General features: G+C 37.4%; 1 protein-coding gene across 15 annotated transcripts in view; it reads left to right on the top strand.

Annotated features, from left to right (window-relative positions):
* Window positions 1-24,929, top strand: part of EHMT1 (euchromatic histone lysine methyltransferase 1) — a 430,700-nt gene that overhangs the window by 354,310 nt on the left and 51,461 nt on the right. For all 15 annotated transcript variants that reach the window (XM_069072710.1, XM_069072712.1, XM_069072720.1 and 12 more), the window contains 7 exons: window positions 10,082-10,186; window positions 11,755-11,909; window positions 17,692-17,859; window positions 18,145-18,289; window positions 18,725-18,802; window positions 21,994-22,109; window positions 24,540-24,626. In XM_069072710.1, coding sequence (XP_068928811.1) covers window positions 10,082-10,186; window positions 11,755-11,909; window positions 17,692-17,859; window positions 18,145-18,289; window positions 18,725-18,802; window positions 21,994-22,109; window positions 24,540-24,626 — 854 coding nt within the window. The remainder of the gene's footprint in view (window positions 1-10,081; window positions 10,187-11,754; window positions 11,910-17,691; window positions 17,860-18,144; window positions 18,290-18,724; window positions 18,803-21,993; window positions 22,110-24,539; window positions 24,627-24,929) is intronic.

Genomic DNA, 24,929 nt, shown 5'->3' with positions numbered 1-24,929 from the left:
TATATATATATATGTATACACATGCATATATTTGAATATTTGATTTTAAAACTTTGAATTCCAGATTCATTCCCTTCCTTCCTTGTTACCCACCCTTACTGGGAAGATAAGCAGTTCAGTATAGGTTGTACATGTGTGGCTAATGCAGAACAATAACATAGTAGATATATTGTAAAAGACTGACTATATTTCCTTCCCTCCTATCCCACCTCCCACTTGTTCTATTCTCTACTTTGATCCCGTCCCTTTTCAAAAGTGGGTGCTTCCAACTTCCTCACCCCCAGCCTACCCTCCCTTCCATCATCCCCTCTCTCATCCCCTTCCCGCCCTACTCTCCTGGAGGGTGACATATCCTATTTAGTGTTTATTTCATTCCCTCCTCAAGCCAGATTCAATGGGAATAAGGTTGATCCATTCCCTTTTGCCTTCCTATTCTTCCCCTCCATTGTAACCATTTTCCCTTGCCTCTTCTGTATGAGATAGTTTACCCCAATCTGTCTCACCCCATTTCCTCTCAGTGTATTCCTCTCACCTCTTAATTTCACCTTTTAAGTATCATCCCTTCCTGTTAAATTGGTCCTGTGCCCTCTATGTATGTATACCTGTAAACATATATACACATATGTATTCCTATGCCCATATGCCCTCATATATATATATATTTCTAATCCCTTCAGCTACTGAGAAAAGTTTCATAAGTTACAATTATTGTTTTTCCATGTAGGAAAGTTAATAGTTCAACTTTGATAAGTTCCTTATGATTTCTTTTCATGCTTCTCTTGCTTCTTGTATCTGAATGTCAAATTTTCTATTCAACTCTGGTTTTTTCATCAAGAATGCTTGAAAGTCCTCTATTCCACTGAATGACCGTATTTTCCCCTGAAACATGATACTCAGTTTTTCTGGGTAGGTGACTCTTGGTTTTAATCCCAGCTCCTTTGACCTCCGGAATATCATATTCCAAGCCTTTCGATCCCTCAGTGTAGAAGCTGCCAGATCCTGGGTTATCCTGATTGTGTTTCCACAATATTCAAATTGTTTCTTCCTGGCTACTTGTAATATTCTCTCCTTAATCTGGGAATTCCGGAACCTGGTTTATAATATTCCTAGGAGTTTTCTTTTTGGGATCTTTTTCAGGAGGTGATCTGCGGATTCTTTCAACCTCTATTTTGCCCTCTAGTTCTAAAACATCAGGGCAGTTTTCTTTGAGAACTTCCTGGAAGATGATTTCTAGGTTCTTACTTTGGTCATGGCTTTCAGGTAGTCCAATAATTTTTAAATGATCTCTCCTGGATCTATTTTCCAGGTCAGTGGTTTTTCCCATGAGATATTTCACATTGCCTTCTATTCTTTCACTTGTTTGGATCTGTTTAACTGCATCTTGATTTCTCATAAAGTCATTAGCTTCCATTTGCTTCAATCTAATTCTGAAGCAATGATTCTCCTCATTGAGCTTTTGAGATTCTTTTTCCATCTGGCAAATTTGGCTTTTTAAGGCATTCTTCTCCTCATCGCCTTTTTGAGACTCCTTTGCCATTTGAGTCAGTCTGTTTTTAAAGGTATTATTTTCCTCAGTCAGGCTGTTGACTCTTTATTTCATAATTTTCTTGCATTGTTCTCATTTCTCTTCCCAATTTTTCCTCCACTTCTCTTATCTGCTTGTTAAGGTTCTCTATGGCCTGTAACCAGCTTGTATGTTCCTTTGAAGCTTTTGGTGCAGGAGTTCTGACTTCACTGTCTTCCTACTGTTCCATGCTTTGCTCCTTTTTGTCCCCAGAATAGGAGTGTATTGCTGGAATATTCTGTCTGCTTTGTTTCCTTTGCCTGCTCATTTTGCCACTCACTTACTTGACTTTTGGGTTTTTTGCCACAGTAGGACTCTGCCTCCAGACAGGGGAGCTTTCGTCCCAAATGCTGGGGTTTTCTCAGCTGCCCAAGGTATTAGATGGGTGCCCTCTCTGAGGTCTCCACATGCTCTGGCAAGCTGGACACACACCCCAGGCCCTCCACCCTAGACTGCAATCTAGATCCAAGCAGGCTAAAGCAAGAGCAATTACCCTCAGACTGGTGCTTGGTCCCCCTACACTCTGCAGGCCAGGAGCTGAAGCTTCCACGTGGCGTTGGCTGGCTGTGCCAGCGTCTCAGCAGCTTCTCGCCCCGGGGGTAAAAGCCACACACTCCCACTTACTGGTCCCAAAGTCCAGACTGCACTGACCTCTCACTTTGTCCTTCGCATCTATGTGTTGATAAATCTGGAAATCGCCACAGCTGCTGCTGATCTGGAGTCCTGCTGGCCAGTGGCTGGTCAGGCCGGCCCTGGGGCTAAAGCCTCGGGGTGGGGATGGGCTTGGCTCCCAGAGCGCTGTGGTGGATTCCTTGTGGCCTGCCAGGCTGTCCCCAGTGGGAGGTTAGCTTCTCTGTGTCATTTTGTGGGTTCTACAGCTCCAAAGTTTGTTTAGAGTCCCCTTTTTACATAAACTGGACAAGGTGGAAGCCGGAGCCGCGAGAAGGTCGTGCTTCTACTCTCATTCCAAAACTTTTTTACATTATTCCTTTTGCCCTTTACTTAAGTTTCTTAGGAGCATCTCCATGTTTTCTTCTTCTTCTTTTTTGCTTTTTTTGGAGGGGGGCAGGCAGGGCAATTGGGGTTGTGACTTGCCCAAGGTTACATGGCTAGTAATTGTTAAGTGTCTGTGGCTGATCTGAACTCAGGTCTTCCTGACTCCAGGGATGGTCCTCTATTCACTCTGCCACCTAGCTGCCCCATCTACATGTCTTCTTGATCTCATATGCTCCTATCTTCTTCAACAGATTGCCTCTTCCATTATCCCACCTTTAATCTTCAGTTTTTGCCTATATATGAGTTCCTTGATTGCTGCTACAGAGTTCCTGAGGCACATCCTTAGTAGCTAAGAACTCTGCCCACTGACTGAAAACAGACATTGGGAGCCCTCTTCAAGCCCAAGACTTTTCCATCCTTCAAAAAAGCCCTCTTCATTAGGCCTTACCATTACCCAAAGTTGTGGTCCTATTCCTTTCCTCCGTTTCTTTGTTTTTTTTTTTTTTAATGTTTATTAAGAGAAGCAAAGTTTCTTAAGCACCTGCTACATGCCAGGCTCTTTGTTTAGCTCACTATAAATATCTTCTTTGATCCTCACAATAACATTGAGGGATACATAGTATTATTATCTCCATTTTACTGTTTAGAAAATTGAGGTAGACAGATGTCAAGGGACTTGCTGGGTTTCAGTCACATAGTAAGGCATCTTTGTCCATATTTGAACTCAGGTCTTCCAGATGCCAGATCTAGAACTCTATTCATTGTCTCACCTAACCGCAGAGAGGTTCAGTACTTTCTCAACCCCGCCCCCATCAATGGCTGGATTTTAGGTCGTGAAGAAAGGGAAGAACTCCTTCGGACAGAAAAGACACAAAAAACATGGTAGACCTCCCCCCCCCCCCCCAACACACACACATTCATTCTCACATATACCACACAGCAACGTAGTATCTGACAGACTTAAAAAGTCTGTGATTTTGCCAGGGTATGTGTTTAATATGTATCTTAGACTGACTGTCCCTTAATAATTGGCCTTCATGACTTTCCATGGCAGGAAAATATTCTACATTCTGCCTAGCTAGTGGATCTCCCTGAACTTATTGGACTAGGCTGGTTTTCAGACACCAGACTTAAGAATCTATCACAAAATCCATACTTGGAGGTTTTTTTTAGCCCAAGGCCATCTCCAAGCCTTGAGAAGACTTCAGTGGCTAGGAAAAGGCTTTCCTACCTTTATTAGCCAGATTCCTAGAAAAAGTTGTCTACATGCTTTGCCTCTAAGTCCTTTCCTCTCTTTCTCATCTCAGTCTCCTGTAGTCTGGCTTTTCACTTAATCGCTTAATTGAAACTGTGCTCTCTGAAGTTATCACTGATTTCTTAGTCAATTCTAATAGGCTTTTCTTAGTCTTCCTCCTTCTTGATTTCTTTGGACCATTTGCTACTGCTCACCATCTGGGATTCTTTTTCCTCTCTAGTTCTTCCTGACTCTGTTCTCTCCTGTTTCTGTCTGACTCCTTCACAACCTCCTTTACTAGATCATCATTTGTATCATGCCCCCTAATTGAGGCTATACCACAAAAGCATTGTCCTATGTCTCTTCTTTTTTCTCTATCCATTCTGTCTCTTTATGACCTCATTATCTCCCATGAATGTAATTGTCAACTTACTGTGTTTTGTGACTCTACTCAACTTTCCAATTTTTGTTTAGGGCATTACACTTTTTCCTGTCTCTTAAGTTCATAATCTTCTCATTAACCTCTGTTCCTAATTCTACATACCTAACCAGTAGTCAGATCTTAGTAATTTTACATCTGTCCTCTTTTCCATAGTAAAGGACCTAATTACTTCTTAGTTTAGTGATTGCAATAGTTTCTAGCTTAGTGTCACTGACTCAATTCTTTTTTTTTTGTTCTTACCATCATTTATTAGTATCATGATCGTAATCATTAATTGCAAGGTAATACCTATTTTGATGTATAAACTTCCCTCCAAGCAATCATGTAGCATAGTGATGACTTTAGATATTATCTCTTCTTCCCTACCTTTCTGACTTACATGCCATACCTTGATCTTTACCATGAAATAGGATATGACTAGAATAACACTATCATTTTATGAAGAGAGAAATAAAAGATAGAAAGCTAATCAAAATAGTGAGAATCAAATAATCTATTCCATTTATCACTATATTTCTTATATAAAGAATTCCCATTTCAATTATTACATTTTTAGAATGGTCAGGTTTTTTTTTTTTAATTTTTCAAATGCCTTATTAACTTCTGATTTACATCATTCATTTCTGCCAGATTTTGAGTTGCAAATTTTCTCCCCATTTTTCCTCTACCCACCAACCCAAAATAGCAGTCCCACAGGATATCCCCTCCTCCAATCTGCTCTCTCCCATATCTTCTCCCATACCCCTTCGACTTTTCCAGTAGGGCATGGTAGATCTCTATGCTGCAGTGCCTATATATCTTATTTCCCAATTACATGTAAGATAGTATTAATAGTTGTATATATATAATTCTATATATTTGATTTTAAAACTTTGAATTCCAGATTCATTCCCTTCCTCCCTTGTCACTCACCTTTACTGGGAAGATAAGCAGTTCAGTATAGATTGTACATGTGTAGCTAATGCAAAACATTAGCATAGTAGATATATTATAAAAGACTGACTATATTTCAGTCCCTCCTATCCTACCACCCACTTGTTCTATTCTCTACTTTGAACCCGTCCCTTTTCAAAAGTGAGTGCTTCCAACTTACCTCCCCCCCAGCCTGCCCTCCCTTCCATCATCCCCCCTCTCATCCTTTTCCTCTGCTCTCCTGTAGGGTGAAACACCCTATTTAGTGTGTATTTCATTCCCTCCCCAAGCCAAATACAGTGAGAATAAGGTTGACCCATTCCCTTTTGCCTTCCTTTTCTTCCCCTCCATTGTAACCCTTTTCCCTTGCCTCTTCTTTATGAGATAGTTTACCCCAATCTGTCTCACCCCATCTCCTCTCATTATATTCCTCTCACCTCTTAATTTCATCTTCTAAGTATCATCCCTTCCTATTAAATTGGTCCTGTGCCCTCTATCTGTGTATATCTGTAAGCATATATACACACATTCACACATGTATTCATACGCTCGTATACCCTGCTATATATATATATTTCTATTCCCTTCAACTATTTTAATACTGAGAAAAGTTTCATCAGTTACAATTATTGTATTTCCATGAAGGAATGTTAATAGTTTACCTTTAATAAGTTCCTTATGATTTCTTTCCCCTGTTTACCTTCTCATGCTTCTCTTGCTTCTTGTATCTGAATGTCAAATTTTCTATTCAGCTCTGGTTTTTTCAGCAAGAATGCTTGAAAGTCCTGTATTCCACTGAATGACCATATTTTCCCCGGAAACATGATACTCAGTTTTGCTGGGTAGGTGATTCTTGGTTTTAATCCCAGCTCCTTTGACCTCTGGAATGTCATATTCCAAGGCCTTTGATCCCTCAGTGTAGAAGCTGCCAGATCCTGAGTTATCCTGATTGTGTTTCCACAATATTCAAATTGTTTCTTCCTGGCTGCTTGTAATATTCTCTCCTTAATCTGGGCATTCCGGAACCTGGTTTATAATATTCCTAGGAGTTTTCTTTTTGGGATCTTTTTCAGGAGGTGATTGGTAGATTCTTTCAACTTCTATTTTGCCCTCTGGTTCTAAAATATCAGGGCAGTTTTCTTTGAGAACTTCCTGGAGAATGATTTCTAGGTTCTTACTTTGGTCATGGCTTTCAGGTAGTCCAATAATTTTTAAATGATCTCTCCTGGATCTATTTTCCAGGTCAGTGGTTTTTCCCATGAGATATTTCACATTGCTTTCTATTCTTTCATTTGTTTGGATCTTTTTAACAGCATCTTGATTTCTCATAAAGTCATTAACTTCCATTTGCTCCAATCTAATTCTGAAGCAATGATTCTCCTCAATGAGCTTTTGAGATTCTTTTTCCATCTGGCATATTTGGCTTTTTAAGGCATTCTTCTCCTCATTGCCTTTTTGAGCCTCTTTTGCCATTTGAGTTAGTCTGTTTTTTAAGGTGTTATTTTCCTCAGTCAGGCTGTTGACTCTCATTTCATAATTTTCTTGCATCATTCTCATATCTCTTCCCAATTTTTCCTCCAATTTTCTTATCTGCTTCTTAGGGTCCTCTGTGGCTTGTAACCAGCTCGTATTTTTCTTGGAAGCTTTTGGTTTAGGAGTTCTGACTTTACTGTCTTCCTCCTGTTCCATGCTTTGATCCTTTTTGTCCCCAAAGAGGAGTCTAATGTTGAATTCTTCTGTTTGCTTTGCTTCCTTTGCCTGGTCATGTTGCCACTCAATTACTTGACTTTTGGTCTTTTTGCCACAGTAGGACTCTGCTACCAGACAGGAGAGCTTCGTACCAAACGCTTGGGTTTCCTCAGCTGCCAGAGGTATTAGTTGGGTTCCCTCTTTGAAGCCTCCACACGCTCTGGCAAACTGGTCGCATACCCCAGGACCTCCACCCTAGACCATAATCCAGATCCAAGCAGGTTAAAGCAAGAGCGATGACCCCACAGACTGGTCGCTTGGTCCCCCTACTGTCTGCAGGCCAGGAGCTGAATCTGCCACATGGCAGTGCCTGTGCCATACCCTTCAGCAGCTTCTCGCCCTGGTGGCAAAAGCTGACTGCACTCCCAACTACTGGGTCCCACAGTCCACACTGCACTGACCTCTCACTTTGTCCTCAGCATCTATGTGTTGATAATTCTGGATCGGCACCACTGCTGGTGAACTGGAGTCCCTCCAGCCGGTGGTCAGGCCCGCCCACGGTCTCAAACCTTGGTGTGGGGCTGGGCACTTGGCTCCCAGAGCACTGCGCTAGCCGATTTCTGCCAGCCTGCTAGGCTGTCCTCAGCAGGAGGTTAGCTTCTCTATGTCATTTTGTGGGTTCTGTAGCTCCAATGTTTGTTCAGAGTCCCCTTTTACACTGATTGGATGTGGTGAGAGCTGGAGCCACGTGGAGGTCCTGTTTCTGCTCCGCCATGTTGACTCAGCGATCACTGACTGAATTCTTTCCCCACACAAATCCACTCTCCATGGAGTAGTTGGAGTGATTTTCCTTAACAATAGAGCTAACCATGTCATTTTTTGACTCAGTGAACTACAATAACTCTCTATTTCTTTTAGGTTCAAACATAAATTGTTATGCCTGACTTTAAAAATCCTTTGTTATCTACTCCCAACCCATCTTTCCATTCGTATTGTACATTGTTCTCTTTCCTAGAATCTGCAATTCAGCCAGTCTTTCTCACACATGATATTTCATCTCCTCTTTCCATTCCTTTATGTTGGCTGTCTTTCAAATGTGAAATGTGCGTCATCCTTACCTCTGCCTCATAAAATCCTATTGCAATCTACAAAAAGCCTTTCTTGATGTCCCCAACTTTTATTGCCTTCATACCTTAACTACCATATATATTAGCTATCATTTATGTAATACATTAAGGTTTGCAAAGAGCTTTATGTTCCCTTCCTTCACTTCCTTCCTCACCTTCCTCCACGACATTTGCCTTGGTCCCACTTTCCACAGTTTCAGCCAGTTGAATCCCTGGGTCAGCAGCAATCTGAGGCCATTGATTCTGACATTATATAATCATTGCAGTATTTGTGTATTTCTTTTTTTTTTTTTTGCCTTTGGAGGGCAATTGGGGTTAAGTAAGTTGCCCAAGGTTAAATGGCTAGTTTTTTTGTGTGGGTGTTAAGTGTCTGAGGCCAGAACTGAACTCAGGACCTCCTGACTCCGGGGCCAGCACTTTTCTCACTGCGCCACCTAGCCGCCCCATTTGTGTATTTCTTTTTTCTTTTTTTATAAGCAATGGGGGTTAAGTAACTTGCTCAAGGTTATATGGCCAGTTATTTCTGGCTGTGGTGCTGAGTATCTGAGCCCGGATTTGATCCAGGTCATCCCGACACTGGAGCCTGTGCTCTTACTCGCTGAGCCACCTGGCCGCCCCTCTTATTTGTGTATTTCTTAACCACTTAACACTTAACATGTATAAAACTGTGCTACCATTTTTATTAGGTACTTTTAATTTTTTGTGCATGTATCCCTGATAGAAAGTTGTGTTGTGTCCCTAAATCTATTTGCCTGTAAGCCCTGTGGTTTTTATTGCACAATTTTACATTACAGTGATTTTTAGGAATGTATGAGTTGAGTAAGCAGAACTGACTGTACTTGACTTGCTCCTTTGTCACTACTTGAAGTATTTGTTTCCTTTGGCATTCTGCCGTTTGACTATTACATGTGCGGGAGTTTTCCTTTTTGGAGTCCCTTTCAGGAGATAATTGGTACATTTTCTCTTATCTTCATTTTATCTTATGATTCTAAGAGAGCTAGATGTTTTTCATTTATGGTTTCTTAAAATACAAGATCTAAACACTTTTTTGAAGGGTGGGGCATCATAGTTTAAATTATCTTTAATGTTTCCCCCTTATTTCTGATATCAGATCCTATATTTTGTTTCTATTATTTTTTCTTGCAGTTTTAAAATTTCATTTTAATATTTTAACTGTGTCATAAAGCTATTGATCTCTTTGGTCTATTCTGGTTTTCTGGTAGTCTGTTTTTTTAGTGAAGTTTACCACCTTGTAATCTAAGACATTAATTTTTCCATTTCTTTCCTCCAGAGTTTTTATTTCATTATTTATCTCTGTCTTCATTTCCTCTAAGTATATATGTAGTTCTTGTTGAAAATCCATTTTTCCTTTGCATATCTGATTGCACTTGTCATAGAGTTATTCTTCCTTTATGGAGATCTCTAAGTTTATAGGTTTTTTTATTGGTTGATTGGTTGATATTGGTTTGATTTGCTCATCTTTCTTGCTTTACTTCCTGAATTGGGACTTTGTGTGAGGGCCAAACTACGGGGTGGGGGTAGGGGAGGTGCCTGTTGGCATTTTTGTGGGTAGGATGGAGTGGTCATCCTTTTTTCACTCTTTACCATAGGAAGCCCTGGCTCAAGTACTGCCCTGTTGGCCCCCTTTCCTTTTGCTGTTGAGCTTCTTACTTACCTCTTTGGTATTCTGGTAATAGAAGTGGTCACCTTTTCTTAGTTTCTTAGTGGATTTCTTGATCTTTATGATATATAGTATGAATTTAGGGTTTAGCTGCAGTAGGGATGTGGGAGCTGTCTGGTTTGCTTCCTGTTCAGGTAGCCATCTCCCTAGAATTTCTCCTTTTGTGCTTTTCTAGTACTTATCTGGGTGTTTATTTGCTTGGAAGTAAATCACTTAGAATTATTGAATTTTAATTTCATTTTTTGCAACACCAGCTCAGTTCATATTCTTGTTTACATATCCCTTTAAAATAAGGTGACAAGTGGGGTTTTTTTTTGCCCTTTTTCTTTTAATATATTATTTGTAGAAGTGGAGTTTAACTGGTAAAATCACTAGCATCTTGACCTCTCCTGTATTTTTCATACATACATTTTTCCCTGTTTATTCTGAAAATTAGGATGATGGTGGTTGGACACCAATGATTTGGGCTACCGAATATAAACACATTGATCTTGTGAAGCTCTTGCTAGCTAAAGGATCAGATATCAACATACGAGACAATGTAAGTGTGTTTATAACATTTTGGCATTATAAATGCAGTCATCTAGAGAAGAAATTTTTAATTAAGCACATAGTTGACAATATTTTAAACTTGTTTGATTTAATTTTTCTCTTTCATTTTTTGTTTTATCGTATATGCACTGGGAAGTAATTGTTATCTACTTTTCTCAGTATTGATATGAAATAATTTTCATCAATAAGCCAGTTTTTCCTTTGCTAATTCTCAAAGTTTCTTTGTAGACATAATGAATTACATCCTATAACCTGAAGAAAATATGTTTTTCATAGTTTTAAAAGGTTTTAAGCTGCCAGATAATGCATTTGTTATTATAAACTTAACATTCCACAAAATTTTATTAAATATGTAGAGTAAGAAAGAAAATCTTACTTAGATTGTTTAGCATTTAACAAAGTACATCCAAATAAGTCAACCAACTGCAAACCCAAAAAAGCAGGTATTAATAATAGAAGTTTTTTAAACTCAAGTTTTATAAATTTTTTTTGGTTATTTTTTGGAGGGAGCAAGGCAGTGCAGTTGGGGTTAAGTGACTTGCCCAAGATCACACAGCTAGTGTGTCAAGTGTCTGAGGTCAGATTTTTAACTCAAGTCCTCCTGACTGCAGGGACAATGATCTAGTCACTGTGCCACGTAGCTGCCCCTCTGTATATTTTTTACAAGCCATTTAATGTCTAATTACATTATATCCTGGCCTTATTAGTTCTGCCCCTTTTATTATGAAGACATATTTACAGCATTATAATTGTTCCATATATTTATATACATGATTCTTTTGGTAACTGACTTAACTATTCAGCATGGTTTTTGGTTTTTTTTTTTTTTTTTTTGCTAAGTAATGGATTCTGCTTGTCAAATAAATAAATCCACTTTGACATTGCGCTGACACACTGAGGTTTTTGGTGTCAGTTCTGTGAACAACAACTTAGAAGGAACTACATATATTTTAGAATTCAGATGTTTCTTAACATAGTCTTCACACTTTACATATAGGAAATCTCTGTGTGCCCGTTGATTTTGACATATAAGCAGAATTGTAATTAGTGAAAAGAACAGCCGTGTCTCTCATCTTTTAGTTTATGAACAAAAATAAAGTGCTTACTATGTGAAAGCCATCTGGTGCAAATCCAGAAGGCAAGATAGTCTTTGCCTGCAATACCTTATACTCTAATGAAGGAGTATACAGCATATAAAGGAATAGTGTCCTGAATGGGACATTTTTTCCGGTAACAGTGGCAATATTGATTTTATTCTGGCTCCAGAACTGGAAGTGGAGAGAGTTCCCATAGGATCAGGGCAGAGATAAAAAAAAAGATAGACAGGATCATAATGAGCATGATTGGAGTCAGCCTAGATATTGTAAGGCAAGACTCCTTTATCTTGGCAATGAAAGTACCAGGGCAGAAGTTCCTGAGCCAAAGGAGACTGGAAAACATGAGATATAGGGTAAACAGGAAGAGATCATATTTTTGTTCCTGGGACAGAGCATACAGAACTCAAATCTATTGAAATTTTAGGTGATTAAGCTGTCTATCTTATGTTTTTCTTTCTAGGAAGAAAATATTTGTTTGCATTGGGCAGCTTTTTCTGGCTGTGTTGAAATAGCAGAGATATTGTTGGCTGCTAAGTGTGATTTACATGCAGTAAACATTCATGGAGACTCACCCTTGCACATTGCAGCCAGGGAAAACCGCTATGACTGTGTGGTGTAAGTATAGCTTTTTAACCTTAATTTCTACTCATGACCTGTTTTCTCCCCAGAAAATTTTACATGACTCAGGGTATATATGTATATAAAAACAGTATAGAAATGAAACATTTACTGATAATAAATCATAAAGAAATGTATTTTAAAATAATTCTTTGTCATACATATACTTTTACCATTTATTAAAGATGAAAAGCAAATTTGCATATTAATGAGATGGATATGCATGTTTATTTTTATATAAAGAATTCAGAGGATTTGGGGTAGGTGATGGAGTAGGTTAGAAAATTCCAAGCTCTCAAGAAAATAGCACCTTAGGGCAAAGTGGAGGAAATAAATAATAGGGGTACAACCAGGGTCTTCCTGGGACAATTTGGGAAAATCAGAAGATAAATCCCAGGACCAGGTTTGATAAAGAGTAAATGCCTCCAGTCTAGGATCTGCTTTACACACAAGCAGCAAGTCCTGGGGTTAGTTGTTTTTAGAGGCTACCTTGGCCCAAGCCACAGGAACTTTTACCACCCCACCCCTACCCCAATCCCTCTATCCCCCATAGAGAGGAAAGTGAGGGGGAGTTGGGTGCTTGAGCACAGGAAGCTCCAGGAAACTTCTGCTGTTTCTGAGCATGACCAAGAACGCCAGACACAACTGTGCTGTGAAGAATGGTGGGGGAGAAAAGGAACCAGCACATACCTGGCGAGTGCAGAAGCAGTGGCAGGGAAAACCCCTGGCTGTGGGCACTTATAGGAAGTTGGAGGTTTGGCTTTGGTTCCAGGCTAGATGGGAGAACTGAAGATCTAGGGCAAGAGGTACCACCTGCCATACCTCAGGACTAAAGGTGATTACAAAAATTAAGCTATTAGCACAAAAATACATAGGCAAAGGAGAAAGAATACAACTATAGAAAACTATTAAGGAATAGAGAAGACTGGGATTGACCTTCATAGAAGGATATTGAAGTAAAGAAGCCCCCAAAGAGTAACGTCAAATGGTCACCTGCCCAAAAAGAATTCATAGAAGATCTTTAAAAAGCAAATGAGAGAGATGGAGGGAAAGCTAAAACTAAAAATAAGAATAATCCAAGAAAAACAAGAAGATTATGAAAGGAAAGTAAACCAATTAGAAAAAGAGATCCAGAATCTTAAGGAAGGATATTATACCTTGAAAATTAGAATTGGGCAAGGTGAAACCTGTGAAATTATAAGAGATCAAGAAATAAACAAAATATGAATAATGAAAAAGTAGAAGAGAAAGTGAAACATCTTAAAAGAAAAACAACAGATTTGGAAAGTAGATCAAGAAGAGAAAATAAAAATAATCAGAGTAACTAGAAGTTATGATCAAAAAAAAAATTTTGATATAATATTACAAGAAATAAAGAAAATTGTCTTGAAGCCTTAGAACAAGGGTGGGAGAAGTAGAAATAGAAAAAAAGTCCATGGATCATTACTTAAAAGAGATCCTATTTGGAAAACTCATAGGAATATCATAGTCAAATTCCTATACTCCCAGTTCAAGGATAAAATATTAAAAGCAGCAAGAATAAAACAATTTAAATATGATGGTATCACAATTAGCATCACAGAAGACTTAGGAGCTAAGACATTTCAGGACTGTAGGTCTTGGAACACTATTGAAGAGCAAAAGAACTGGAGCTCCAGCCGAAAATTTCATACCCAGCAAAGTTAAGCATAATCTTGGATGAAAAAAATGGATATTTGGCCAATTGTCAGACTTTCAAGACTTTGTTTAAAAAAAACAAGCACCACAATCTGAACTTAATAGAAGAACATGCTAGAACCAAGAGAAATATAAGGTATATAACAAAGACTAATTATAAGGGATTCAATAAGGCCAGACCATTCACTTTTTTTTGCCTTTCTTTTTTTAGAGGGGGGAGGGTAGAGCAATTGGGGTTAAGTGACTTGCCCAAGGTCATACAGCCAGTAAGTGTTAAGTGTCTGAGGCTTGATTTGAACTCAGGTCCTCCTGACTCCTGGGCTGCTACTCTATTCACTGGGCCACATAGCTTCCCCTAGAGTTTTATATATGTAAAATGTATGTCTAAGATTCTTATTAGTAATTGAGTAGCTCCTAAGAAATATTGGGGTAAATCTGAGCATGACATATTTAGGAACCCCTGTAAAGAGTATGTGCTTTATACAAATGAAGTGCAAGAGGAAGAGTCGATTCAGAGGAATCAAAGGAGGGGGCCTGGTAGTTCTGGCAGCCTGCTGTCTTTGGGAACAGTACGGAGCTATTCAGAAGAGCGGGTATGTCTTCTATATTCCGAGGAAATAGAATGGTAGGGGCAAAGGGAGGGGAGACAGGACAAGGGGAGCCTCTTGAGAGGGGAGAGTGAGAGAATAGGTAAAAGGCGAGTCCAGAAGGGTGTTTAGATATAAGGTAATGGAAGGATAGAGGGAGCCATCCTTGGAGGGGGCTGGGTAAGTAATCAAAGGGGCAGCTAGGTGGTGCACTGATTAGAGTACTGTCCCTGGAGTCAGGAGGACTTTTCAAATCCAGTCTTAGGCACTTGACACTTATTAGCTATGTGACCTTGGACAAGGTACTTAACCCCAATTGCCTTGCCTTCTTTCTCCCCTTAAAAAAGAAAAAAAAAGAATTCAATCTTGGTGAAATATTTGATACTATGGGACATATAGCATCTTCAGTGTTTTTCAGAGGTGATCAATGTTATAATCATCAATGCTGAAAATGCCACTTTGTAGTACAAAATGGTAGAATTATGTTTAGGGCCATTTCAGAAATTTTGGAAATTCTATCCTAATCCCAGTTCAAAATTCATTTAACAATTTTGTATGTACAGTAAAAAACACTGCATTTCATAACATATAATATTCAAATCTGAACTGAGGTGTTTCTGGCAGTGTTGGCATTGCATGGCATGATGGTATGTGCAGTCCAAAGTACCATGTTGTGTGCTCAGAACCAAGGCTACAATGAAATTGCATGATGAAACACAGACCAAGTGCTGCCAGGAACACCTTTGATTCATTATACATTTGACTTTGAATTAATTTTTGGTCATTGTGCGTTCAGAAACATTTTACTGTTGTCAGATATTTTGTGACCCCCATTTAGTAATGCAACCCCATATGGGGTCCTGACCCACAGTTTAAGGAGCACTGGTTTAGACTGTCACTACTCTTAATTATTCTGGAGTTGGTATGTGTTTCTGTGTTTAGCTGGGAAGATGGTACATAAAAAGACAAAAATCTCTGAATACTTAGAAAATGGCACCTTTTCTATGTGTAAAGCCAAGCAAAGGCAACTTCCCAAGGTTCAAAATACCAGCATAGGTGCTTTCCATTTTATTCAGTGACAAATTAAGAACAGACAGAATCAAAATATGGCATAATTCAAAATACAGCATTTACCAAGTGTAATTTAATAATCTCCAAGTACTACCCCACCCTTGGACATTAGATTCATTTAATCAATCACAAAATCCCTCTTCTAAATACTACTCAACCCCTAGGCTGTACATTCATTTAGTCCATCACAAAGCCCCTCTTCTCAAATGGAGATTAGTTTCCAATCATAAGTAAAGTACATTCATTTGTTCAATCACAGAGCACGAAAAGGTCAAAAGTTTCCCACCCTTGTGGATCACAATTGAATCTACCCCAGGGTTACAACAAGCTTAAGCACAGCATTTAATACCCAAAGAGAGGTCTTTTCTTCATCTTGACAGGTGGCAAGGTCTCAGCAATCTTTGTTCCTGGGGAGACAAAGCTTAGCAAGGCCACAAGATACATTGCCAGTGTCTTCATTAATTCATTCTCCATCTGCAGAACAGTCCTAGGACCCCTGAAAACATTAGCAAAACCCCCTTCCAGGATTTCTGTAAACATACAACAAGAATTCCTTCTTCAGGGCTTCTGAACCAACATCAAGGTTCCAAGACCTGCAACAACAGCATTGACCTTCACCAGTGGGCACAATTCACTCTCTGTCTGCAGAACAGTCTCAGGAGCTCTGAACCAACAGCAAGGTTCCAAGACCTCTGCAACAACAGGACTGTCATTCACCAGTGGACAGATCTGGCAAAGCAACATTAAAACAGACAAAGTGCCAGCATAACAGCCATGTCTCTTTAGTCCTTGGCAGCTCTGGGTGGCAGCTCTCAAAAGTCCTGGGCAATTCAAAGTGGCCCTCAGCAATCCTCTCAGTCTCTCTTTGCCTCCTAGATGCTGCTTCCAAAAAGTTCTTCTGCCTCTCTCTTTTCTTGTGTCTCTCTAAATTTACATCACCAGCTCCTCCCAGTTTAGCCCTCTCTTTTTATGTCAATAAGTCTATCCCACAAGTGGGATTCACAAGCTCTGGGTTTTAACACAGTCAAAGCAAAAAACCAAGCCAATACAGAGGGATCTTTGAATTCCATTACTATTACACTATGGTAATATACAGATTTTGCTTTCTACACTGAATCTTAGGAGAAGACTTCTGTTTTTCCATTTGCATAGCATTAAACTGAATAATTAACATCAACCCAGGCACCCAGCACTTTTTCTCCTATGAGGCTGATTAAGTTTTTCTATACTTTTTTAAAGGGCATGTAGGACAATTCCCAAATTATTCATACTAGGAATTGAGCATTCTTGTCTGATTTTTGTAGTGACAATGCAATATTCACATCACCCATGGTCACTATAAATATACTCGCATGGTGCTCCATTACAAAATATAAGACTCCATATAGAAGACAGCAAACTGAATTCCAAAACCAGTAAGCCGATTCCATCCTAGTATCAAAGAAGTTAATAAGCCACAATAGCACAGAGAGCCAAAACATCCTTTAGCCTTCCCACAAACCAACATTTACTCACAAGCCTAACTGTCTCCTTGTCTGCTGTCTGTCTTTTCTCCTCCCATATCTAGCTGTTCTCACTCCCAGCTTCCTGTGGGCTCTGTTCTACCCTTTAGCAAACTCCTCTCACCACAGGCTCCATGTGACCCCATTCAACCTATTAGGAGGCAGAGTATATTTTCAAAGCAGGGAAGGTCTTCAGATTCCCTTAGGCTTATTAAGGGGCAGGGAAGATCTTCAAATTCCCATTACCATTACAGTTTTATACATAAATGTGTATGAAATTCATTGAGAAGTGATACACATATATATACCCAACATGATAAGATATACATATATCTATATATGAGATAGGAGTAGACTTCTCTTTATGATTATGCTTGATTTAAGCTTGTACTACTATAAGTTTAAGTTAAAAATGGACTATTCAGGGGAAATTACTGTGTAAAGGGAGAAAACTAGCCTGGGCTAAAACAATGATTATATGTATCCCATGTACTACATAACTCACAAATATTTGAGAATTGACTATATAGTCTAATGATATTCTAAGAAAACTAAAACATCATTTGCTCTGTCTTCAAGAGGCTAGAAATTGCTGCATTTGTGTTTATTCTCAATATATGTTCACCAGGAGTAAAGAAATGAAACAAGGATTTTAAAAATAATGTGCTAACTTTACTCCCTTATATTAACTTAGAATATTGTTTGTAGTGGCTTTTGAAAAAGAATGTGGGAGAAGAATGATGAATTATTTTCCTTAGTAAAATTGAGCCTAATTTTTCAGAATCTCTATTTAGACCCTAGACTAGTTTTGGATAATAATACAAATAAAGAAAATAGCTTTGATTTTGGTAGTTAGGAGGTTTACAAAATATTTCTCCTTCCTTGAAACATTTGTTGTTTCACTATAGTCTTCAATATTAGGTTTGGATTTTTGTTTTGTAGCCTCTTTCTCTCTCGTGGTTCTGATGTCACCCTAAAAAACAAGGAAGGAGAGACACCAATCCAGTGTTCCAGCCTCAACTCTCAGGTCTGGGGAGCTCTTCAAATGAATAAGACTCTCCGAGAATCTTCCAATGATAAACCTGTCCAAATAGAAAAAACCATGAGTAGGTAAGACTGACTTAGATGTCAAGTGAGGTTGTTTCTCCATCTCAATTGTTAGCAAAATTCTAGATAATTGAAATCAATACAGTGACAAATAATTCATAAATGTGACTAAAACTAATTTGAAAATAAAATAACATTTCTTTAGAGATGAAATATTTAAAGATCATAATTAGATTAATTTTTCTCACAGTACCACCCTGTTGCTTTATCTTCTTAAGTTTTATTTCAGGGGAACTTCATTTTTTGGTACAGAAAGTTTAACTCTTTCCTTCTCATTTCCAATGATAGAGACATTGCTCGAGGCTATGAACGAATTCCCATTCCTTGTGTCAATGCTGTGGACAATGAGCCATGCCCTAGTAACTACAAGTATGTTTCACAGAATTGTGTGACATCCCCTATGAACATTGATAGAAACATTACACATTTGCAGGTGAGTTAAGTACTAAATCTTGTATGTCTAGCCTAGTCTACATTATCAGGGGTTGAAGAAGATCAAAACATACTTTGAAACAGATATCTTTGGTGCTTCCAGTACTATTTTCTTATCTTCACCTTTAGAAGACTATGAGTCCTCTTTTTGTATGTGTTAGAAATATAAAAAGATAGTAGCATTATTTAGAAAGAACATAGAAAAGGAACTTTACAAAATGTTCTGCATCAACCTTCAAGATAATTTTAAGAGCTGGAATATAAGGAAATTGGTATGAATATGGTGTGAATACGTAGGTAAATAGAGTTCCATTATTTTATGAGGAAGAGTTGGACACGACTGAAACAATTCAACAACAACATTTGTCTTCTGGTAAGGCATGAGTTTGTGTTTTTTTTTTTCTAAAGAGTGCTGTTGTATCTTTTGTTTTTCCAGTACTGTGTCTGCATAGATGATTGCTCTTCTAGCAATTGCATGTGTGGCCAGCTCAGTATGCGGTGCTGGTACGACAAGGTGAGCGTCATGTTGCCTTCTGAAACCTGTTTCTCCTTTAATTAATGTCATCACAGTAAGGTTTTTCATTTAAATTAATGAAAATATTGAAGCATGTCTGTGATATTCAATACTTTAAAAAAAAATTTAAGTAATATCCTTTCAAGGTTTTTAAAAAGTATTTTTTTAAAGAGCTCCCAAATCAAGCTTTAACAAAAATTTAACCTTAAATGTGACTATCACAGTTGAGATGCTTAGCTAAATAACTTTACTGATAGCTGTTTGAATTTCTAGCCCATAGGACTTAATGTCTTATCATGACTTCTAACTTTTTATAACCTGGCTTTAACCTACTTTTTCCGGGTAGTTGTACATCATTCTCCTTCATACTCTTATGTTTCAATGAAACTGGCATACTTTGATTTTTCTTCAGAGCATTTTATCTCCCTTGTCCATGACTTTGCTCAGGCTGTTTACCTGTTCTATCCATCTGTTAGGGAAAGTCCATTTGACCTAATGTATATGATAGTTTCACACTCATCAAAGCAAACACTTTTTTGCTTTCAACATACCACACCTTTAATTTTGGTTTTAAAGTATTCTTATTGATTTTTAATACTTAATTGTTAATAGCTACATGGATTGTACAATTACTTCAAAAATAGCCAGAAGTGCATCAGAATGTTTGTTTGAAACAAAAATCACTGGTTAAGTATTACTATTAAGTGTTTTCTATTTATCATATGCTTCACTTAAAGGTTTGGGATTCCTGTAATTCTTTTTAAAAGATAAAATTGGTGATGGAGTATAGAGAAACTCTGGTACATAACCGATGGTGATTCTTATGGTATTGGATTCTCATTAACCATGTACAAGTTTTTTATGAAGATGCAGTATTTTGGAATCTTTTACCTTAAGTACTTAAATTGTCTACATGATTAAGGTAAAAAGAGATTAGGTAACAAGTATTAATTGAAATCTGCTATGTATAAAGTACTTAGAGAAGACTTTGACAGGATACAGGAACAAGGGGGCAAAGTTGGTTTAAAAATCAAAGACTGGTTCCTGGTCTTAAAGAGGCAAAGGGGAAGAGACAAAAATATACACAATATAAATGATGTTAGAATAATGATAAAGTAGTTTTAAAACTTAAATTAATGTGTTATAAATTGAATATGAGGACAACAGAAAATGCAGAAGTATGGAATTCATGAAGGAAACCTTTTCAGTGGTGGTATGATTGGAGTGACACAGAATGGCATTAGCTAAGGCTTAGAGATGGAAATAAGTCAGGTCTGTGTATGCTTTCATCATTTCTAATCTGAAGTCAATACCTGCCATACACACTTAACATTTTTAGGAGGCTGAAATTTTGTGTGTTTTTATATTTATTTAAATGAATGCATATTGCTTTGCACACCTAAAAGTACCATATAGAAATGTCTGCTATGTTGCCTCCAATTCATGTTAAATTAGTGTAGTAGAAAGAACTTGGTAGTAGTAGAAAAAAATTAGTGTAGTAGAAAGAACTCCTGGTGCTAGGAGATGTCTGGGCTTGAATTCTGCTTAATAACTTTGTGACATTGAGCAAGTCAAGTCAATATCTCTGAACCTTTTTGCTCATCAGCAAAATAGAGATTATATGTCTTACCAAATCTACCTTGCAACATTGTGAAAATCACATGAGATAAATGTTTGTAAAGTGCTTAGTAAATATTAAGAAAGACATTGCAGTGTAGTGGATTGAGTGTTGGGCTTGTCTTCAGGAAAACATGATTTTGAATCCTGTATCTGACACTTATTAGCAGTGTAATCATAGATCCAGTTAGTCACTTAACTTCAGATCTTCAGTTTCCTTGTTTATATGTGGGGGATAGTAAAAGACACATAGTATCTATGTCTCAAAGTTGTTATGAAGCACAGGAGAGATAATATCTGTAAAGCTCTTTGCAAACTTTAAAGGCTCTATAAATGTCAAGTATTCTAGCTTATAGAAATATTTGCTTGTAATAGTCTTAACTTGGAGATAGAAAAGACATCTTGTTTCTAAAGAAAGAGTAAAGATAAATGAGACTAGAGAGATATGTGGAGATCATTTGGTGCTAATCCTTGAACACTGGACGCCTGAACAGTTGAGATTTGATGTAGTAGAGGTAGTCAGGAGCCATACTAGATTGTAAGCATAATAATAGTGTGCTGAAATTGTTTACCTATGTGGATAGTAAAAAATGGAGAATCTACTTATGGTGTCAACTCTGGAACATTTTTGGAACATTTTTTTCTAAAGAACTAAGATGAAAAAAAGTGGTCAGATTTTTTTTTTAAGTGAGCATAATGTCATATTCAACTTAAAATGTTTTGTAATTAAAAAAACCAGCTAAATGTATTTTTTATTAATATATGTTTGTTTCTGTTGGGTTTCATATGCAGTTTTCAAGTTTAAACTAATATTAAAATAAAATGGTATTTTAATAGCATTTTAAAACAGAATTCTTCCTGAAATTAATTTTCCTGACATCTACATCCTTTTGAGTGAAATGGTTTAGTTTAAACCTCAGTATAATTCAGGTTAGGTATATGAATTTGTTGTTTGTAAATAACTTACTAAGAATGTTTACTGGAGTGTTTTGTGACATGATATTGCATGACTGTCAGAAAAAGTATATGAGAACAAGGAGAAGAATACATTTGGAGGTAACTTTATATATCAGGTATAATTAAACTCTGGACTCCCTGCAGCCTTTCACTTGGGGAAGAATATCTGATTAGTGGCTCTTATTACCAAGGTTCACAGTTGCAAAATCTCTTTTAAATGATAAAAAAAAGGATTTTTTTAATGGAAAGAATGCCAGTCTTAGACCTGGTTTGGGCTCCAGCACTTGCTAGGTATGAGACTTGGATAAGTTACTGAACCTCTTTGAGTCTACTAATCGGAGTTGGCTTATTTGGGATATATCACTGAGTAGTTGTGAGCAAAATGCTTGATAAACTATAAATATTATAAGCTTGAGATATTTCTTTTACTTTCAACCTCTCTTTGTCTTAAGTATAGTGTGATTGTATCTCCTCTGTTGCAGAGGTAAGAAAAAAATAAATTGTATTGATTATTGAGCTCCCATTAAAGTATTCATTATGTTAATTAATGGTATTTCACTTAAAAATAGAAACAGTAATACAATCAATGAATCCCAAATGTACATCTCTGCTTATAGGATGGTCGACTCCTGCCTGAATTCAACATGGCAGAGCCTCCTTTGATCTTTGAGTGTAACCATGCTTGTTCTTGTTGGAGGAATTGCCGAAATAGGGTTGTGCAAAATGGGCTCAGGTAAGTTGCAATTATTAGGTACTTAAGAAATGCTTATTGAATTGAATTGAATTGAATTGTTGGCTTCTTACCTAGAAGAAGTTTAGTGATATCTGTCTGGATAAATAATCAGCAAGTAATTAAGAGGAAAGTATTAAATGTAATTAAAAAGAAAGTGGTAAATAAGTATAAGAAGTTTTCTAATAGTTACAGCTGTTCAGCATGGAATGGCTAGCTGCCTTATGTTCTTAGGTGACAGGATTTTTATCACTGATAGCATTTGAGCAGAATCCGAATGATCATCTGTTAGGTATATTGTAGCAGAAATTACAAAACTGGTTGGAAAATTAGTCTGAGTTTTCTGCAAGGTCCATTCCAGCTCTGAGATTTCCTTTGTTCTAAATGGCCCTTATATATGATATTTTGAACTCTGCAGGATTTGAATTATATTGAAATATCTAAAAAGGTAATAATCAGTTTGCCTCACATTGAAACATATAAATCATTGCCCTTTTCCTTGTTATTCTTTTTTTTTTAACTGAAAACATTTTCACACTGTTCATAGATTGAACTTTTTTAGAGGAGTATTAAATCTCTTCCTTTCTTGCTCTATATTCAGATGTGTTTAGTTTTGGAAATCATTGTTCATGTGTCTTCCATCATTTAGCTATTAAATATTTCTCTTAAGTTTAGCTGACCCACAGACAACAAAAGGAGATGCTTCCCATTTGCTCTGCATTGATGCTAGTGTTGACCTAGTGATGATCATGGACCTGGTAGAACTAACAGCATCTGACTTGTTTGCATTTGAGTTCAAATAAACTTATTTAGCATAAAAGTATATTTTTAAGTCCATACTGAAACTCTACTTTAGCTGTCCGGTACTAAGCTCTAGTTTTTACATCATGCAAAAGGGTGACTTCCAGACCTTTAAGTAACTCCTGGTTCCCACTTTATTCTTGTGAAACCAGCTTTTGATTTATTTTCTATTCTCCCACTCTCTCACACAATTTATCCATAAAACTAGCATGTGACTAAGTTCTCCTGGACTCTGATCATTTTACATTCTTAAGTACCTCTATGTAGTAAACACAGATAAGATGTTTTTAGTCAGATTCCTATTTCCCAACACTTTGTACTCCAAAGAAGAGTCATTAGAGTTCTCCTTGATTCATAATTTATGAGGTTATATGTCTATTTGATGAAGTAAACACTTTGTTACACAGCCATGCCAGGTGACAGATACCTGACTTTATGTAGCTCTTTCTCAACATAAATTTGTGTTCTTCTTTATTTTTATACTTTATATGTGTTTTAATTTTCCCGTCTCATAACACCTAATATTGGGCTTTGAACAGTAACATAATACAATGATAAACACACACATGTGCTTATTGGTGGTTATTGCTTGAAAGAACCTCATGTACAGTTTAGAGTTTGTCAGATTGAACATTTATTAAGTACTTGCATTCTTATGGAGAAAGCTAACACATAAAAGGGTATTAGAAAACAAGGGGAGGGGATTATAGCTATAGCCTACAGGAAGTGGTATGTTAGGTCTGACTCCCAGCAAAATAAGGCAAAAAACTTACCTATCAGAATTAGTTGAATCGTAAATTCCTAATAGGAAAGAGGTGGTCATAGTGTGGGTGCATGGTGAAAGAAGTTGTGGGACAATTCTACCTCTTACACTCAAATTTCTTACCTTTTGGCACTGGTAATTCCCATGATACCCGCTGTAGGGAGGATACACATAATACTCACTAATGGTTGTTGCTTACCAGATTCATTGTCTCTTCTTTAGAACCCATTTTCCAGGCTCAATAGGTTCGCTTAACTGCATTTTATATTGTCTTTGCCCTAAGGATAAAAAAAAAAGGCAATATTATCATTACCATGCTTGAGAATAACCTGTTGATCTGTAAGGATATCAACAATCTCTTCATTTGACTTAGAGAATACTAAATATACTGCCATAATATATTTCAATTTATTTTGTTTAAACACTTCATATAATTCAGCCAAGTGAAAGTATTGTGCCTTATTTAAAGCAGATCATCTGAGGGTATTCTGATTTCTTCCAGATCATAATCTTAAACCTCAAAATGATGCTTTTTGTTTGTTTTTTAGATCATTGATTTTAGGACTCTAGTAACATAGATTTAGAGCTTCAAGGAACTTTTCAAATTATAAATGAAGAAGCTGAGGCTCAGGGAGGCTAAGTGACTTGCTGGTCACCTAGTCAGTAAGTGGTAAAGTTAGGATTTGAAAACATGTTCTCTCAGTGCCAAATACAGTGCTCATTCCACATGATAATGATCAAGAGAGAACTATTTTTAATGCAAACTCTACTTTATGTACTGTTTCTTTGTTACCTTAGTGAGTTATAATTAGGTGTCCTAGGGGTTACTGTGTACGTTGGCATAATAATAACACATTTCTTTTTCTCAGGGCTCGATTACAACTTTATCGGACACAAAATATGGGTTGGGGTGTAAGGTCCATGCAAGACATTCCACTGGGGACCTTTGTCTGCGAGTAAGTAAGGTCATTGGGTGACTCTTTGTTGCATTCTATATTTCATAATTCTTTGGCATGAAATTTGTTGCTTTATGAATTCTAGGTCAGTCTTGGGAGGTATCAATCCAGAATTTACATGAGTTTAATATATCTAGAATGTTCCAAGTAGTGGCAGAATTTAAAACACAGAGCTTATGTAGAAACAGATAGGGATGCCATTGAATGAGCTGTTCTTTTCCCCATGGGGATAAAGAACCTCTTTCATCTTCTGATCCTGAGGAGAAGGGAGAGTCAGTGAATTTAGTGTCTTTAGTGTTAACA

This window comes from Petaurus breviceps, unplaced genomic scaffold (assembly GCF_028583685.1).
Source record: "Petaurus breviceps papuanus isolate PSGF00001 unplaced genomic scaffold, PetGlider_PUasm1.0 90847, whole genome shotgun sequence".
NCBI classification, from domain to species: Eukaryota; Metazoa; Chordata; class Mammalia; order Diprotodontia; family Petauridae; genus Petaurus; species Petaurus breviceps.
The sequence above is the reverse complement of the archived record's forward strand: the minus strand, read 5'-3'. Positions and strand labels throughout refer to the sequence as shown.